Source organism: Myotis myotis, unplaced genomic scaffold (assembly GCF_014108235.1).
Source record: "Myotis myotis isolate mMyoMyo1 unplaced genomic scaffold, mMyoMyo1.p scaffold_m19_p_18, whole genome shotgun sequence".
NCBI classification, from domain to species: domain Eukaryota; kingdom Metazoa; phylum Chordata; class Mammalia; order Chiroptera; family Vespertilionidae; genus Myotis; species Myotis myotis.
The window spans coordinates 431,976-450,375 of record NW_023416322.1 but is presented as its reverse complement, the minus strand read 5'-3'; the positions used below and the strand labels follow the sequence as shown (position 1 = coordinate 450,375).

General features: G+C 55.4%; 1 protein-coding gene and 5 non-coding genes across 7 annotated transcripts; 2 read left to right on the top strand and 4 right to left on the bottom strand.

Moving 5' to 3' along the window:
• Positions 1 to 2,152: 2,152 nt before the first annotated feature.
• Positions 2,153 to 2,226, bottom strand: TRNAN-GUU. The gene has a single exon. It is a non-coding gene; the product is annotated as a tRNA-Asn (tRNA).
• Positions 2,227 to 4,649: 2,423 nt separating this feature from the next.
• Positions 4,650 to 4,721, bottom strand: TRNAD-GUC. The gene has a single exon. It is a non-coding gene; the product is annotated as a tRNA-Asp (tRNA).
• A 503-nt stretch (positions 4,722 to 5,224) lies between these two features.
• Positions 5,225 to 5,296, bottom strand: TRNAG-UCC. The gene has a single exon. It is a non-coding gene; the product is annotated as a tRNA-Gly (tRNA).
• A 471-nt stretch (positions 5,297 to 5,767) lies between these two features.
• TRNAL-CAG lies at positions 5,768 to 5,850 on the top strand. The gene has a single exon. It is a non-coding gene; the product is annotated as a tRNA-Leu (tRNA).
• A 4,157-nt stretch (positions 5,851 to 10,007) lies between these two features.
• TRNAG-GCC lies at positions 10,008 to 10,078 on the top strand. Its single transcript has one exon. It is a non-coding gene; the product is annotated as a tRNA-Gly (tRNA).
• Positions 10,079 to 11,197: 1,119 nt separating this feature from the next.
• Positions 11,198 to 18,088, bottom strand: LOC118673376 (low affinity immunoglobulin gamma Fc region receptor III-like). 2 transcript variants are annotated; one of them, XM_036344079.1, is made up of 5 exons: positions 17,819 to 18,087; positions 17,174 to 17,194; positions 16,630 to 16,884; positions 13,652 to 13,906; positions 11,198 to 12,179 (listed from the first exon to the last, which is right to left on the bottom strand). In XM_036344079.1, exons 1-5 carry the CDS (start codon positions 17,889 to 17,891, stop codon positions 12,007 to 12,009), a joined length of 777 nt encoding a protein of 258 aa, XP_036199972.1. In that variant the 5' UTR covers positions 17,892 to 18,087; the 3' UTR covers positions 11,198 to 12,006. The 2 variants fall into 2 exon arrangements, with proteins under 2 accessions (XP_036199972.1, XP_036199973.1); XM_036344080.1 differs by lacking the exon at positions 17,174 to 17,194 and having other exon boundaries at positions 17,819 to 18,088.
• Between the last annotated feature and the right edge of the window lie 312 nt (positions 18,089 to 18,400).

Sequence of the window (18,400 nt, the reverse complement as noted above, 5' to 3'; positions counted from 1 at the left end):
TCCAATCCCAGGGGTTCCCCCCCCCCTTTGCTTTGTCCCTCCTCCTTAATCTATCACCAATGAATTTCATGTAACCCACCTATGTCCCTCCTTTGATTGCAAATGTAGAAATACAAATGTAACCCCGCCATTCTCCGGAGCACTATCTCAATTCGTTGAGGTTCTGCTTCCCGGCATATGTCGACAGTTTGGCTCAAATAAACTCACAAGAATTCTTTCTGTACAGGTTTCAACGGTTTTTTACGTTAACAGAACGTGTGCGGTGGCATGCAGTCTTGGGGCAGCAGAATCCAACCATTGTTCTTGGTTGTCAGGCGATGAGGTGACAGCTTGGCTCCTGGTGGGGTCAACCTGACCATGCATAGCGGTTCTGCTTGCGCGCTGGGCACAGTATACCTTGTCCGCAGCAGAATCACCTCCCCAATCACTTTGCCTGTGATCAGAGGGAGATGCAAGCGCACCGGCCTGAGAGATGAAACTTAGAAAAGAAAAAAACTTAACCCTCTATTCCTATACGCATGTGCACTTCGGGATTTCAAACTAATATGATTATATCTCAGATTAATTCAGCTGCTCTATCTATCAGACCATAAACCCCTATCACTCTGAATCCCTAGCGTGCCGCCCCCCCCCCCGGGGGGTGGGAGGGGGAGCAGCCGCTGCGGGAAGAAAGCTTCGGCGCTCTGCTTGGGAAGCGCCACAGGACCGCTGTTGGCTGCAGCAAAGCATTTTAGGAGACCTTGCTTGCTGCTCTGAGAGAGAAGATGGAAACGCCGCGGTGACAAAGCATGAATGACAAGAGCCTTTTCTCCTCGCGCTGAGCGGGGCTGGTGGACACCCCTCTCCATCACAGCCGTCTGGCCACAGCTCCTATGAACCAACCACTCAGCTGGCTGATTCTCCGAGTCCTGTCTGACAAGTGGGCTCCGGGCTTTTACAGGTGTAGGCGGTGGGGGGCGGGGGGGCAGAGGTAGCTCTGAGCCGGGGGCAGGTAGGAGGGGCACCGGTGGAAGAGGCAGCGGCCTGAGCAGAGGGGAGGCCAGCCGCACTGCGCTTGGTGAGCTGCACCCGAGGCCGAGCGCGGTGTGCGGACCAGGCAGGCGCAGGCAGAGGCAGTCCGCCTGGAGACCTGGACATTCGGGGCGCTGGCAGAGGCAGTCCGCCTGGAGACCCGGCCATTCGGGGCGCAGGCAGAGGCAGTCCGCCTGGAGACCTGGACATTCGGGGCGCAGGCAGAGGCAGTCCGCCTGGAGACCCGGCCATTCGGGGCGCAGGCAGGAGGCAGTCCGCCTGGAGACCCGGCCATTCGGGGCGCAGGCAGAGTCAGTCCGCCTGGAGACCCGGCCATTCGGGGCGCAGGCAGGAGGCAGTCCGCCTGGAGACCTGGCCATTCGTCTCCCGCCCGTGTGGCCCCTGCACTGGGCCCGGACACCAGGAGAAACAGCACAGGGTCACCCCGGGCGGGGGGAGGCATTCTAGTCACTAGAATCTAGTGAGAACAGCTAGAAAAGAAGGAGGTGAAGAGGCTTCCTTTGCGGGGGGCCAGGGGGAAGGACGAGTGGGAGTTTGCCAGGCAAAGAGGAGAAAGGCTGGTCCACGAGCAAAGATTCAAAGCCCAAGAGTGTAAGAGGGAGGGCGAGCAGGGTTCAGGGCCAGATGGTGCGGGGCTCCCCTCCCGCCCGAGGAGCCAGCGCCGCCCGGCGGCCGCGGGGGCTTGGGCAGCGCAGGGGAGCGTCCAGACGCCTCCGCGCCGCGCCCTGGGGGAGGAAGAGGCGGGAAGGCCGACGCCGCCAGCTTCCCGCGGCCATGGGCGTGGCGGGGGGAAGGGCCGCGGGGCTGGAGGGGCGGCGCCCACCGCCGCGACTCGGGGAGCAATAGGACGCGACCTGGCTGCCGGCCCAGGTTCCCCGCGAGCTGGGAGCCAGTCCCGGCCCGGCGCCTGCGGGCCACCAGCACTTGCCGGGAGGCGCGCACTGAGGAGCCAGCCCGGGCAGCTCCCACGAAGCTCCGTCCCGCGGCGAAGGGTTTATTCTACCTACAACCCCACGCGCAGTCCAAGTGCCGGCCTCGTCCCGGCGCGGGTGCTGGAGAGCCTCATCCAAAAGGGCAGCAGGCGTCAGGACGCACGGCCCAGGCTCAAAACGGACACCCGCGTCCCTGGGTGGGCTCGAACCACCAACCTTTCGGTTAACAGCCGAACGCGCTAACCGATTGCGCCACAGAGACAGGCGCAGGCGAGTCTTCCTGGCAAGTCAGTTAACCGACAGCAAGTCCTGGCGCCACGTCTCCGAACGCTCGCGGTCCAGGTGGCCTGGGAGCTCGAGGACGGTCCCGCCCGCGCTCCCCTCGGATCCGGAGGCTCAGGAAGGGGGCGTCGAGGATGGAGGGACAGGGGTCTTTGGGGAGCCAAGGTGCGTGCTCCCTGTGCTCCGGAGTTCACTGGTTCTGCTCAGAGAAGTACGTCCATAACTTTTTTGCTGATCTAGACAATTGATTAGTTCCTGTGTACATGTGCTAGTACTAACTCATAATAATCTTACTGTGAAAAATTTAAATACCAACTGCCGTAGACCAATTCCAGCATGTCATAATTTCAAGAGTTTCATCAAAAGGTTGATGAGACTTGGGGAATCAACAGGGTTGAGTCACACATGTAGTCACCTGTTGGGAATGGCTGAAGGCATTTCCCCAAACCTGAATAGGAACCTGACTGTGGCTGCCAGACAGTTAAAGGGCATCTTAATCTACATGTTATTGCCTCCTACTGGCCAAACCCCTGAACAGCCGTAGGCTATTCCCCAAACTGACAATGCTTCTGTACCCTTTGAAACCTTACCCTTTGAAGTGTATTATCTCCACTTGCCTTAGGACAAATTGTGTTAATAAAAGCAAGGGTCCTAGACAAGGAGGGAGTCTTCAGTTCCTTTAGCTGAAGGTCCTCTGACCCCCAATGCCTTTCAAAATTATAACTCGTCTCCGGACTCTTTATTAGTCTCTGGATTCCTATGTCATCTGCGCACAGCCTTTTCCAGCTTCCTGAACCCTTCTTGATGCTGGGACATGAACCCCGGCAACCAACTGTGTCCTGCAAAATACAAAACCTAAGTAAGGGAGCCTAACATCTTCCACCCAGCGGTTCTGAAAGGTTTCTGCAGGCGTGTTAGGACGGTGGTTGAATGACTTTCACAAGGTTACATCGAACCCAAATCTCAGAGGGCAAAGGCCGCTTTTCCAACATCATCAACCCAGGCTCCGGACCAGTGCCCTTCCCCTCTCCCCCAGAGGAGAGCGGCTTCTGCCCCTCTGTCCCTGGGCCATTTCAAGGCCACAGGGTTCGTGAGTCCCATCACCTCCCCGGGCGTATCTAGGCACTTGCCACACCGAGTCTTCGCTGCACTGGGCACGGGAGCGCCGTCTGTCTGTCACCCGAGTCCCAGGCCCCTCGAGGCCTCCACGCGGAGCCTCCTTCTCCCTCCTGCGCCGCCCAGTGAGATGAGCGCCTGGTCCGGGAAAGCCGAGCCTGCACGTACATCTGCTCTGACGTCTGTGGCTGACCCTGGAACGGGGGCGACTGAGCAGAGACTCCAGGGGGCCAGGGGGAGTAACAGCCGGAAGGCCGAGAGCTGCCACCCCAGAGGAGACAGGAAAATACTGGAACTGCAAAACTTCAAAAGGAGGAGAATTGTTAAAGAAATTATTATGTAGCCATAGGGTACAACACAAGGAAGTCATTTAAATAATGTTTTAGACTAATATTTAAAGAACATAGAAATATTCACATTTTAAAGTAAACACTCAAGTAGGTTTAAAAAATATACACAGTATGATTCCAATTTCTCATTTCAAAATGTCAGGAGTAAACATACAGCAAAATATTAATAAGGATTTCCTGGATAATAAAAAGATGGCTGGCTTTTCTTTCTGTTTATTCTCCATATTGTCTACAAGGGCTATACATTACTACTATATCCAGGAACAATGGCATCTTTTAAAAAATGAGCATATACTATGTGCCAGGAGCCAGTGCAGGGATTACTGCAAAGAACTCAAGGCCGCCAGAGGTCTCTAAACCTGGGAGGTGGCCCCCGTCACATTGCAGACCAGCAGCCGAAGCCCAGGGAAGTTGAAAGCAAAAGCAGCGTGTTCGTTGGTGATAAAAGCAGGTCTCGGTCAGACCCGCGCTCACGTCTCGGTACCGCCTGGAATAGACAGAAAGGCGTTGTAGGGAGACCGGTTCACCAGTTGGCGCGCCTTCGGGGTGGTGACGGAGGGGACTCGGCTGCCACCGCCACACATCGGTGCGCGAGATGAACAAAAAGGAACGGTGGGAATTTAGAGTTTGGGGCTGAAGGCAGAACTGGGACTCTGGGTTCTCCTCTGGTGGGCGGGAGAAGGCAGGTCGGGGGCAGGGGGAAGGGAAGAGGACCGGCGAAGGTAGCCTGCCGGCAGATCAGGAGGAAACTTTATTGCAGTGTTAGTGACCCAACGCACTTCACGCAGAACCAGAATCAAACCGCACTCACCAGAACTGTTGCCCGTCATCCAAGAAATTCTCAGGCGAGACGAACTCTGCAGAAAACCTAGCATTCTGCAAGAATAATTTTTGTTTCAGCAAAGGGAGGACGTTGTAGACAAAAATATCTCACGGCCTCCCCGTCGGGGAATCGAACCCCGGTCTCCCGCGTGACAGGCGGGGATACTCACCACTATACTAACGAGGAGAAGCACGCTGCCTCCCTCAAAATTACTGCTTAGGAATCTACATCTAAGCTTCCGGAGCAATTTGTTTCGTGACAGATGCAAGTTGCGGGCAAAGTTGCACATTTGCTGTCTAGAACGGGCGATTGGGGCGGAGGGTGGAGGGGAGACCGCCCGCAGGGGGACACAACTAAAATGTAATGAGAATCCGATAGAAATTTAAATTTCCCAATGGTCACATTAAAAAATCAGAAGGAACAGGTGATAATTTTCATAATCTACCTTATTTAACCCAATATGTGCAAAACATCATTTCAACATGTAACTAATATGAACACATTAATCAGATTCCTTTTCATACTTAGTCTTCACACCAGCATGTGTGCTACACACATACACACACACACCAAAACTTCATTCTGTTTTCACCCGAATAACTTGGTCAGTGCTTAGATTTCATAAACTTGATGATGGAGGGTGTGAGCTCATATACCCAGTTTGTTCGTGGCGCGGAGGAAAACACGTGTGCGTTGGCCGGGAATCGAACCCGGGTCAACTGCTTGGAAGGCAGCTATGCTCACCACTATACCACCAACGCCTTCAGGCCTAGCCTTTCAGAAATTCGTACTTGAGGCTTGCAAGCCGTGGACCTTTCTCACCTGCCTACTCGTGCTTTGTCCGTGACCCTGAGGTGTCCTTTGAGAAAAATGCATCCCGTACTCACTCCTCCTGTCCTCTCGGCCATGTGGCGCCCCAGCACCGGGTCCACCGCCGTCGGACCCTAACCACGATTTGAGACGAGGGTGGCGGGAGACCGCCCGCAAGGGGCCACCAGGCGTGGCTCCGCCCGCCAGAGAAGAGGCGCCAAGGAAAATAGGTCTTTGCAGTTTAGGATGGTGAAGCAGGGTGAGTCGGAGGCAGTTCTATTGGCCGTGCTTGGCTAAGGAGTCCAGGAACAGTTCTATTTTATTTAAAATCATAAACTTCACACTGATGTCACCTGACATCATGACACGGCGCTGTAAGTAATATGTAACCCTTGAATTAAATAGAGGCTGATATTTACAGCGTCAGGATGGCCGAGCGGTCTAAGGCGCTGCGTTCAGGTCGCAGTCTCCCCTGGAGGCGTGGGTTCGAATCCCACTCCTGACAAGGTAGCTTTTCTTTCCCTCCGAAGATGAAGGTTCTTCACTTAAATATGGAACTTAGTATTTCTTCTGTAGGCACTAGACTGGTGTATGAAATTAGGGAACAGTTGAGACTAAGGTCTATCTCTGACTATGAAAAACACCTTTTCTTTTCTTTAGACTCCAGTTTCTCAGTGCCTACTTATTCCTCTTTTTTTCTATAATATTTATTTCTTTTTAAAAAATCTTTATTTTTGAGGGTTCCCCCTTTGCTCCCCATTGTCCTCTTTCACCAGGCTCCCGCCCCACCCAAGGCCTTCACCACCCTATTGTCTGTGTCCCTAGATAATGCATATATGCATATAAGATCTTTGGTTAATCTCTTCCCACCTCCCTCTCCCCACTTCCCTCTGAGATTCATAAGTCTGTTCCATATTTCCATGCCTCTTAGTCTATTTTATTCGTCAGTTTATTTTGTTCATTAGATTTCTTGTTCGTTTATTTTGATTTTTAGATTAAATTGTTGACAGATCTGTATTTATTGCCATTTTATTGTTCATATTTTTTATCTTTTTTCTTCTTCCTCTTCTTAAAGAATACCCTTCAACATTTCATGTAATGCTGGTTTGGTAATGATGAACTCCTTTAGCTTTTTCTTGTCTGGGAAACTCTTTACCTTACCTTCAATTCTGAATGATAGCTTTGCTGGATAAAGTAATCTTGGTTGTAGGTTCTTGCTACTCATCACTTTGAATATTTCTTGCCACTCCCTTCTGGCCTGCAAAGTTTCTGTTGAGAAATCAGCTGACAGTCATATGGACACTCCCTTGTAGGTAACTGACTGTTTTTCTCTTGTTGCTTTTACGATTCTCTCTTAGTCTTTAGCCCTTGGCATTTCAATTATGATGTGCCTTGGTGTGGGCCTCATTGGGTTCTTCTTGTTTGGGACTCTCTGCACTTCCCAGACTTGTAAGTCTATTTCTTTCATCAGGTAGGGGAAGTTTTCTGTTATTATTACTTCAAATAGGTTTTCAATATCTTGCTCTCTGTTGTTGTTCTGGCACCCCCATAATGTGAATGTTGATACACTGAAAGTTGTCCTTACACTGTCTTCATATTTTTGGATTCTTTTTTCTTTTTGCTCTTCTGATTGGGTGCTCACTGAGTCTTCCCTTTGAGTGTGTCACTTGTGGATGTGTACAAGTGTAAGCTATGGTCTGAAGCTGTCCACTGGGTGCACTGGCTCTGCCCCTCCCCCAAAGGTGCAAAATCAGCCACTGCCTGGGGCCACTGAGCTGGAGCTACAGAGCGATCTGCAGATGGCTGCTACTTGTATTGGGCTAGGAAGTGTTCAGGAGAGGCCCACCTGTGAAGCAAGGCAGGCTGCTGCTAGTACCAGGTCTTGGGCCTCTTATTGATAGGTTTGGGTCACACTGATACCAGCTGCTACTTGCTTGAGGGATTTTTAAAGTCTGAAGCCTAAGCTAGTACAGGCCATTCACATGGAAAAGCTGCTGCAAACAGCTTGGGTGGGGCTGTAAATTGGATAGGGCTGGATCTCAGGGAATCACCAGGGCAGAGCCAACAGTGGGGGCCACTCAGATATGGCTCCTAGTCAGCTCTGGGACTGGGAGGTCCCAGCTCAGGAACAATGATCCCAGCAAGCACCCCCATCTTGGAGGAAATTACGCTGAGTTATATCCTGATGCCAGACAATCCAGTTTCTCCCAATATGTCCCTGCATCCCCCAAAGCCACCGCCTGGCACTGGAGCTCAGGGGAAGAGAGAGGCTGTAAGTTCCTACCCCAGCCCTTTAAGAGGCACTGCCTGGAGCTCCAGCAGCCTCTGTGTCACTCAGCCACAATCCCTGCTGGTTTTTACAGCCCAAGGTTACAGGGATTTCTCTTCCCAGCTCTGGAGCCATGGGCCAGGGATCTGGTGTGGGGCTGGGACTCCTTGCTTCCCCGAGGAGACCTCTGCAGCTGAGATATCCCTCCTGCTCGAAAAAAAACTCCACACATGGCTGTCGGACCAGCCCATTCTTCCCCTCCACCCCTCCAACCAGTCTCAATGTACTTTCTTTACTTCTCTAGTTGTAGGACTTCCATTCAGCCAGATTTCAGGAGGTTCTAAATGATGGTTCTGTATTTTAGTTGTAATTTTGATGTGGTTGTGGGAGGACTCGAGTACCGGCGTTTAGCTACACCACCATCTTTTTATTCATTTCTTTTTTCAACAGCAATGCATCGAGCCTTTTCTATATGCCAAGCACACTAGGGCAGGCCGATAGCAGTGACTCCGCTGACAAAAAGAAAAGGCCTCAACCCAGATCCCTCAGTTACAGAGCCCTCAGTTTGCTGTAATTGGCCTGAGACTTTTCAGTGCTCAGGCAGCGGTGTCAAAGCCTCAGATTCCCAACCCCGACCCACTCCCACCACCAATTCAAACTCAGTAGGCTTGCCGAGTCACCAAAATCAGGAAAAGAACTCACCAGGTGAAACAGCGTTGGGCAGAGTCACAGAGAGGAAAGGTACAGTCATGGAGTTGCTTATTTCAACTGCTTTTTCTTGGTGACGGCAAAGAAGCCAGTTTCTGATTTGGGAGCAGCTGGTGATGGGGAAGAGGGAGAGTGTGTGCGGTCCCTGAGTGTGTGCGGTCCCTGAGTGTGTGCGGTCCCTGAGTGTGTGCGGTCCCTGAGTGTGTGCGGTCCCTGAGTGTGAGCGGTCCCTGAGTGTGTGCGGTCCCTGAGTGTGTGCGGTCCCTGAGTGTGTGCGGTCCCTGAGTGTGTGCGGTCCCTGAGTGTGAGGACAGAAGGCCTTGGGGTTGATTAGTGAAAGTCTGCCAACTGCACTGTTATTTCCTAGACTCTGATCTTGGGAAAGGCCTTCGACCTCTTTCTCCGCTTGGAGTCAGTGGAGGTGGTGTTGCTGCTAGTGAGGCAGCCTGGGAGCTGATTAGCAATGCAGACCTTAGACCTCCCAACGCATTATAAGACCTCCAGGGGCTCCATGTGCTTGTTGGGTGTGGTTAGCAGGGGGCTATCTCATCTGTCTTTCTGAAGGTTGGCATTTAACTTGGACTGTTCTGTCCCTTCTTCTCACCAGGCCCCCTTTACTCTGGATCATTTGAGCACTTACACGGTGCCTAGAACAAAGGCTAAAATAGTTAAATTACAAAATGTGAACTGAACACGACGGTGGTGCACTCACAGGAGACCATGAAAACTGTAAGCCAATTTGCACCTGCGCCACATGCTCGCGGTAAATGAAACAGGCCAGTGAGCCAGGGCAGGTGGAACAGGGAAACTGAGGCAGAGAGCTGAACAAACTGCAGAGCAATGTACAGCGGATGCAGGAGGTCCCCTCCCCGGAGATGCCAGACAGCCAGGCCTCAGCTGTACTTCAGCTCCAGGGCGGCACCTGGACCAGCTGTGATGCCTGACCACCCCCTGCCCTGACACTGACCCATCGGTGGAGACCATGGCCCTGGAGGAGCCCGCCTGGAACACCGGTGACTGTTCTGCTGGAACCCTCCCCCCTGACCTCCCCTCAGATTCCCGCCTGCAAGAGAGAAAGAACAGCCTCAAGACAAAGGACCAGGGCCTGCTCTCCCGCTGGGGGCAGCCCGGGCTGGCCCTTTCCCTCCTCTTCCCCCACCTCCTCCCCCAAAGGCATCTCCTAGCCCCAAAGGACCCACCAGGCTTGCAGCCAGGGAGCCATGGGCAGCGGCAGCTCGCCCCAGGCTCACCCCTGACCTGACTCCAAGCCCCTGTGCTCTGACTTCCCCGAGAGCGAGGGCCCGGCCTGGCTCTCCCGTTGCCTCTGGATGAGTCACGAAGACTCCACAAACGCTGACACGAGGCGGTGAGACGGGCCCCCGCCCTCTGACCTTCTTCCCAAACACCTGCCTGATCATGAACGAAGCTCCATCCGCCCCGGCTGCGGGCCGCCGGGCCGGCGCTCGGGAGGGTCCGCCCGCTGCCAGGGAGTCGCAGGGCGGCGGCAGGGCGGCGGGCTCGCACCGGGAGTGCAATCGCTGTTTTCAAGTCTTGGCGCTGTTTCGCCTTGAAACAGACCGGCACCCTCCTCGACCGGGAACAGAGGGGCGTCTGGGCCCCCGCTGCGGATGGACCCAAAGGTACGGTCGGGGAGAAGGGAGATGCTGCCAGGGCCGCCCCCGCGAGCATTGGTGGTTCAGTGGTAGAATTCTCGCCTGCCACGCGGGAGGCCCGGGTTCGATTCCCGGCCAATGCAGCCTGCTGTCTTCCCTTTTTACCGCCTGGCGCTTTCAACAAGGAGACAGGAGAGCCAGGTAGCTGAAGGCTGGGTTCTTCGGCCGGGTCCCCACTCCCCAGCTGTCGCTTTCAAAACAGCGGGACGCGGCGCGGTGACGATCCCCCTGTGGCCAATCGCTGGCGGCGGGGGTCCTGAACCCGGAATGTCCTGTTTGAACTCAGGTTTCTGCTTGACGTCGGCTCCCCCGAAAGCCAAATACTCGGAGCCGCGAGATGGAGACGGAGGAGCGAAGCGCAGGGCCCGAGCGCGCCCCCACCCCCACCCGCACCCCCGCCGCCCTCCCGGGGTGGAATCCGGCCTGTGGCCAGGGGCGCCCTGAGGTCTCCGTCCCGGGCCCAGCTTTTATGTAACCTTTGTAATTTGCCTGATTCAAATGAAACGACTGTGTTTAAGGAGAAGCTAAAGTGGCCCTTCTCTCCTCAGATGGCTCTTCCCCTGCAGGAAGCTGGGGCCTGGGGGGTGTGGGGACGGGAAGGAGCTCCCAGTCAGCCCTCGCTTCCTCCAGGCTGCCCTCCCGGATCCCTTCCTCTCGGGAATTGGGGCATTTTAGCCAAGGGCCTGAGAGAGAAGGGGGCCAGTGGCCTGGCCTCTTCAGGGACTGCCTGTCTCAGCTCCCTCCACCTTCCCTCCCAGCCCTGAGGCTCAAAACCTCCTAGCACCCCTCCCCACCCCCCACCCCCCTACCCCCCGCCCCAGCTCCACGCCCAGCGCTGAAGCCAGCACCTCCGAGCCTGGGCATCAGCTGCAGCGCCCATCGCTCCCGGGGCGCCCACTGCTCCCTGTTACCTCGGACCGCAGTGCACAGGCCTGCTCACGTGTGGGAGCTGCGTGTGAGCATCATGGGAAGCAGAACAGACATTAAAGTGATGACTTTCAGTAGGCGCTCTGAAATGGGGGTGAGGCTGATGGCCGAGGGCAAAAAGCAAGTTGTAGAACAAAACGTGTCCAGAACCGTGTCCGTCAAGGTCCGTGTCTATAAAGTGGTGACATCACCCACCTGTACATCTGAGCAAGGTCATTTCAAGCATCCCGGCCACTGCTCCCTCCGTTTTAAAATGAGGAGACTGCACTACATCGTTTCTAGATTTAAAATCTCCTAAATTTGCTAAAGACTTTACTCATTCCACGAACACCGAGTTCTTTACCACGTGCCAGACACCGCGCTGGGCCGTGGTGTAAGCAGTGAGCAAAGGCCCTGCTCTCCTGGGGCTGGGTCCGAGGGCGGGCGGGCTGGGCAGTAAACCCTCAGCAGGTGAGCAGGTGAGCAGGCGAGGGGGGTCAGGAGACGGTGGGGTGGAATCATACTGAATGATCAAGGAGGCCTCGCTGATAGGTGACATTTGGGTAAAGTCCATGTTGACGTATGATGACACGTCTGTAAGAAAGAACATCCAGAAACAGGGAATAACATAAACCCTGGGGAAGCAAGGACCAGGAGCAGCCGAGGTGGAGGCAGTGAGGCCTGAGAGCGCCGCCAAGGCCTGAGCTTTCTCCTAAGTGCAAGGGGACGCGTTGCGTGGCTTGGAGCACAGAAGTGGCCGGTAAGCACTTTAGAGGTGGCTCTGGCGAGAACAGGCCTGCGGGAGGCTAGCCGGCCTGGAGGACGGAGCCGAGCCGCGCTCAGCTGCTGGGCTGATGTGAAAGTGGAAGCAGGACTTGGTGAGCGTGTGTCTGAGGCCTCTGTGAGGGCCTGTGAAGACACAGGTCAGTCCTCTTGCCAGCAGGAAGTCAGTGAGGGAGAGCCTGGGGGTGGTTGGCTCTGAGCTGACAGGCCCTTCCTGCCCCCAGGCCCTCGCAGCTCCAGCTCGCCCACCAGGAGGCGCTGGGGAGGGGCAGAGGTCTGGCCTGCGGAGACCTGTAGCTCTTCCAGGTGCGAGGAGGAGGCGTTACTTGTCCTCGGGGCTTTTGGTCCATGTGACTTTGTCACTACTCCAGTCCCTCGCTGAGCTTCGAAGTTCTTTCTGCACAAAGAAATAGAGCCCCGTGTCCACTGCAAACAGGAACCCCATCACCAGGCAGAACGCGATTTGGGGCCACGGAGGAAGGACGGGTGAAAGGGCTGCGGATGGAGAAACGACAGTTGTTAAAGGCCACGGTCAGAATCCACAGCCAGGTCCCCAGGCCAGGGGCCGAGCCTGGTCGAGCAGCAGGTCGAGTCTCCTCGCCTCCAAGTAAAGCTCCCTCAGCACCGGCGTCTGCCCCAAGGGACATTGATAGGAGCTAAGGGGCTCCCCACGCGGTGCCACGTTGGCGTGTGGATGTTTTGAGCTGAAGGCAATCGAGACCCTGTGGGCTCATGAGAAACGTTTTCCATTGATTTTAGAGAAAGTGGAAGAGAGAGGGGAGACAGAGAGAACCATCGATGTGAGAGGAACGTGGGCTGGTTGCCTCCTGCAGGAGCCTCGACCAGGGCTGGGGCCAGCGAGGAACCTGCAACCAAGGTCCATGCCCTTGACCAGAACTGAACCCGGGACCAAGGGTCCACAGGCCGAACTCTACCTACTGAGCCAAACCAGCCAGGGCCAGAAATAACTTCTTATGGCCTATGTAGGGGGCAGAGAAAACTAGTTCAGTCCTGAGCATCTGCTCTTACCATCCTGCAATGACCTTCCGCCAAACCCCCCCCCCCCACCGTGCCTCACCTCATCCTTAGCTCAGAATGTCTTATGTCCCTTTCTGTCTCTGATTCTCATGTCTGTGGGTCCCCATACGTAGGTGTGTAATTGAATTTGCTCATTTTCTCGTTAATCTATCTCATGTCATTTTAATTATTAGACCAGATGAGAGAAACTTAAAGGGTAGAGAACATTTTTCCTCCCCCACGTAGTCATAGAGGAAAAGGTTTTTGTGGTCATGTAGGTTTTGCAAATGCCTTATGAAATTTAGTTTAAAAGTTTTCTTTACAACAAGGCTTCTCAAAGCCTTTAATGTGCATCGTGAATATAAAACGTGACAGGGCACAGCCTTGGGGAGAAGTGAACGAGGGAGCCCATAGACCTCATCCCCAGCACTTCCCTCGCCTCCTGCTGCGCCCGGGACTGGGCAGCACTCACGGCCTAGCCCTCATCTGGCAGAAGTGGCCTGGATGTCCCTGACAGGATGCACTCTGGAGTTCACAGCGCACAATTTCTCAAGATCAGATGGCGGCCTGGTGCTCTGTATATGAGAGACTGCCATGCCGCCTGGCTGCCCTGAGCTAAGATTGGAGCCGAGGCTGAGGGGTCTTGGGAGACACAAGCCAGCCTCCGAGTCCTGCGGACAGAGGGACATGTGACCACGTGGTCTCAGTGAGGTGGGAGAGGGAAGGTGGTGTGTCTGCGAGGTGGATGAGAGGATGAAAAGGTGGCTTTTATCCCCTGAGAGTTAAAACTCCCAGTGAGTGACACCGTTTCTTTAATCCCTGAGGAGGGAGCTGGACCAGCGCTCATGTCCACCCCGCCATCAGGTGCAGCTAGACACTGAGGCCCGCACAGGGGTGCGCCGGAGCTGAGGGAGCCCCGCCTCCCCGTCCTTCCAGGCCTGAGCTCCCACCTGGGACGGTGATGTTCACGGGCTGCGATGTGTGCTGCGTCTGCCCGAGGAGCCCTGAGCAGTGGTACGCGCCGCTGTGGCTGGCGTTCGCGTGTGGGATGGAGAAGCTGGCGTTCGTGTATGAAAACCACTTGGGTCTCCCGTCCTGGAAGAACTGGATCTTGTACAGGCGCCAGTTCCTCCAGCTGTGGCAGCGCAGCACGATGGGGGCCCCCTGCGGGACCAGCAGGCGGGGCGTCTGGAGCAGCAGCCAGGCTGGAAGACACAGGGGAGGAGAGGGTCTGAGGCTGGATGCAGCCCTGCGGCTCCTGTGGGGCTGCCTTACTCCCAGGAGCCAGAGGCTGTGGGCCCAGCCGCGGGAGATGCCTCCTGGCAGGTGTGCGGCTCTCTTACCTGTGAGTCGGGCCTGAAGGAAGGAAGCCTGGCGGAGTTTAATATAAAGAGTAGGAGCCCCTCGGGCGCCAGGTGAGGAGTTAGAAGCTGCCCCCGGGGGGGGGGGTGCCCCCAGCACCTCGGAGGTGACGAGCAGGACCGGAACCTGCCCATGCAGGAGGGGACCCTCAGGTCTCCTCTGATGGTGACCAAGGACACACAGCAACTCCAGGGCAAGCGTGAGGGTCTGGGCTCCAAATGGGAGGGCAGCTTCTGAACACGCTCTGGGAAGTGAAGGAGCAGCCAGGGGAGCCTGGTAAGGCCTCGCCACCTCCAGCCACAGCAGCAGGGAGCAGGCGTGAGCCCGGAGTTCGGGCTCAGTGGTGGCTCGGAACAAGTCGAACCCCCTCCCTTCACTGACGGCAGAGGCACCAGATTCCAAAGGTCAGTGCTTGGGAGGACAAGTCTATAGAGCAGGGGTTCTCAACCTGTGGGTCGCGACCCCTTTGGCGGTCGAACGACCCTTTCACAGGGGTCGCCTAAGACCATCCTGCATATCAGATATTTACATGACGATTCATCACAGTAGCAACATGACAGTTATGAAGTAGCAACGAAAATAATGTTATGGTTGGGTCACAACATGAGGAGCTGTATTTAAAGGGCCAGAAGGGTGAGAACCGCTGCTCTAGAGAATGCTTTGAAGACACTAGAAAAACCCAATCGCTCTAATTCCTATGAAAATAAAGACTGGCGCGCACTGCGCCTCAGGTAAACGAGCGCTTATGTAAGAACCGCAGTCTGACCGTGAAGGACAAGGTGTCGGTGATGAGTCAGCAGGAGGCAAACCTGGAGTCGGGATTCTGACCTGGGCTCCCCTGAGCTTTGGGCCCCGAGGCCTGTGGCTGCATTTCTTTGCACAGTGAAGGGCGGGGACCAGGTGGCTTCCCTCTAACAACCCTTTAGAGCAAAGGTTTTTAAAATCTCAAGTTTTGCATTTTTGTAGGAAAAGACAGAAGCGCAGCCAGCTGTTGGGGGCAGCCCTGGACCAGAGAGCAGGCAGGGAGCTGTGACGCCACTGGGCAGGCTTTGAGGCTGGGGGGCGGGGGGACGGAGGAAGAGAACCTTGTAGGTTCTTGTTTGTTTAATAATTAAATAGGCTCTGGACAGAGTGACAAGGGACAATGAGCACGCTCAAGTGCACACAGACCAGTATGTGCGGGATCACACAGACATGAGAGAGACAGGAAGGATGATGAGGGGGTATGGCCTGAGCTAAGGGTGCGGAAGGCACGGGGTCTTGGGAGAGGAGGAAGGTCATGCAGGACACACGAAGAGAAGATGTCCAGGAATTAGCAGCGCGCCCTGCCCTCTGGAGGGGCCATGCATAGTTCTTGCTGGTGATAACTTCATTTCTTCAGGGAGAGGTAAGGGCTCCTCAGGACCCGGCTGGGTCTCCATCACCTTCAGCTCAAAATAATTCCCAGGCCGAAGTCGCCCAGGCTGGGAGCGCTGTTCTGACCCCTGGTCAGTACTGATTGTCCATTCACTGGGGCTCCATCAACAGAAACGGGGCTCTCGGGAAACAGGACCTAGAAGACAGCCCCAGCCCCTCACGCAGGACTTAGCACTGCCTGCCTCGTGCAGCCGTCCGCAGGGCATACGGCCCAAATCAAAGTCAACTGCAGTGTGAATGTGCTCACAGTTTCACACACTGGGTGGGCGTGGCTTGTGTGCAGGACTTCTCCATGGAATCTATTGGACTGAACACTCAGACATATATGTAACCCTAAGTCAGACCAATTTAAACCATCTGATGAGTTCCCATCTCCTTCAGGAACAAAGATGACGTATTGCACCAAACTCCAAGCCTCCCCCAACTTCTGCCGTAGGCTTCCAGATCACACCTCCCCCTGGCCTCCTGCCCTGGGCAGAAAGGCCTCCCAGTGAGGTCTGATCGAATAACGGAACTGGTACCCTCCCCTGGGAACTGGCCTTCAGGCCACTTCACAATGGACATGCCACTTGCTGAGACCATTCTCTCTCCCCTACGACTTCCCCGCAATCCAGACCTGCACAGAGAGCTCTAAGCCCAGAAGAAGCGGCCAGAGTCCTTAAAAACCTGGCTCCCCATCTGCGGGGGCTGGCGCCATTTTGGGGCTCAGCGCATCCGGTGTCCAGATGACCTAATAAATTCATAATCCCCCCCCACTTCGGCCTCGTGTGTTCCTCCTCACCCATGCCAAGCATGCCCACCCAGGGCCTTTGCCTTCTGTGGGTCTCTCGCCACTGTGCTGACCACGCTGCCATGAGGCAGGAAGGCTGTCTGGAACAAATATTTCCTCCTGCTTCTCTCACCCCCGGTGGCCTGTTTGTGGCCTTGTCACCTTCTTGCTCAATCAGGACTGAGGCCAAGCAACCTCACATACTCCGAGGAACCCACATAGAAGCGAAGGAGGCGGGGGTGCGAGGGGAAATGACTGGGCAGAAACCACTTCCAACAGCTCGGGCCACACTTCCCAGAAACGGCCACCCCGTTCCCAAACCCTCTGCCGGGCCAGCAGCTCTCAGGTCCGCCTCCCAGGCCTCCCAGCTCCTCCACTGACCGGAAGTCACGTCCAGGTGCACAGGGTCGCTGAGGCTGGTCTGGCCCGTCTGGCACCTGTAGTCCCCGCTGTGGTTGCTGCTGGCCTTGAAGCTGTAGCTGGGCTGGACCTGGGTGGGGATGGCGGTCCCATCGTGGAACCACTGGGTGGAGTTGTCCCCAGGGCTGTGGGCCCCCTGGCAGGTCAGAGTCACGTTGTCCTCGGGGAACACCTGGAACCAGGGGGGCTGGAGGCTCACCACAGCCTTCGGGAGACCTGGCGGCAGAGAGCAGACAGGGCTGGAGCTCAGTGTCCTGGGAGTCCCATGGATTCCAAAGGAGCTCCCAGGGGCCCTCAGGCCGAGTCCACTGTAGATCCAACTACAGGCCCATGTGCTCTGGCAGCCTCCTCCCTTTGTGTCTTTGTGGACCCAGGAGGAGTCTTACCAAGAATCCAACCCCAGGCCCCTCTAAAGAGGGGGCACTGCTCATGCTGAGCCCAAGCCCTGCTCTTAGTGGGACAGGCAATAGCACCGTAAACCCCAGGCAGCATTCAGCAGACTCACCAGCTCCCCGGTCTGCAGAAGCTGTGAAAGAGAAGAGGGCGGTCAGCGGCGGGTGCAGGGGGAGCCCAGGGAGCAGAGGCAGTGTGTGTGGGGGCGGGGAAGGGGGAGCCTGCACGCCCTCTTCCCGGAGGACCCACAAGAGCCTGCTTCCCTTGTCGTCGTGCAAGATGCTCCTCGCTCACGCCCTAGGCCAGTGATGGCGAACCTGTGACACGCGTGTCAGAGGTGACATGTGAACTCATTTTTTTGGTTGATTTTTCTTTGTTAAATGGCATTTAAATATATAAAATAAATATCAAAAATATAAGTCTTTGTTTTACTATGGTTGCAAAGATCAAAAAATTTCTATACGGGACACAGCACCAGAGTTAAGTTAGGGTTTTTCAAAATGCTGACACGCCGAGCTCAGAAGGTTCGCCATCACTGCCTAGGCTCATCCCTGTCTCCCCCACAAAGTCCACGTGAACATCTGGTGCAGAGACTGCGGAAGGACCTCTGAATTGCGGCCTTAGGGCCTGGCCGATGGGTAAGAGTCAGGCTTCTCTCTCTGCTGTCGATCCCTCCCCAGCTCCAAGGGCCCCAGACTGCTCCTCACCACCCAGGTCCCTGGCAGAAACCTCCCTACCCCAGAGGGGCCCCACTCACCCAGCAGCAGCGAAACTAAAGCTGTCAGTGGTTGAAGCAGCCGCAGGCGACTGGGATGTACATCCTGAAGCATTTTGGTCTTCAAAGTCCACGCAGAACTGGGCCTGAGTCCAGCAGGGTTCAGGAGATGAACCAAGGAAAGAGGAAGGAAGCTGGTTTACCCTCTCACATAACTTTCAACAGTCAGCAGATTCCATTTCTGCTAACGAGTCAGCAGCACAATCAAATGACTGTCCAGTCTGCTTTGAGACTAACCCTTTCCTGTGCAGCTGGTTTGTACTGTGGGACTCCTGGTGGGTTATGGTGCAAGTGAGCAACCAGGGACACCCAGGAAGCAGCGCTGGGGGCGGGGCCTTTGTTGTGAGTCTCAGGTCGGTGCTGCTTCTACCCGTACAGAAAGCTCTAAAGGAGTGTGACCCAGACAAGACGGAAAAACCCGTTTATATCTGCAACCAATAAGGATGTATGTTAAACAACCACAACCAAAGGGAGTAGTTATCTGTGGGCAACACCCAACCCAAGACAATCTCTAAAGACACCACTGTCCCTCCTTCATCTGCACTTCAAACCCCTGACTCCCCA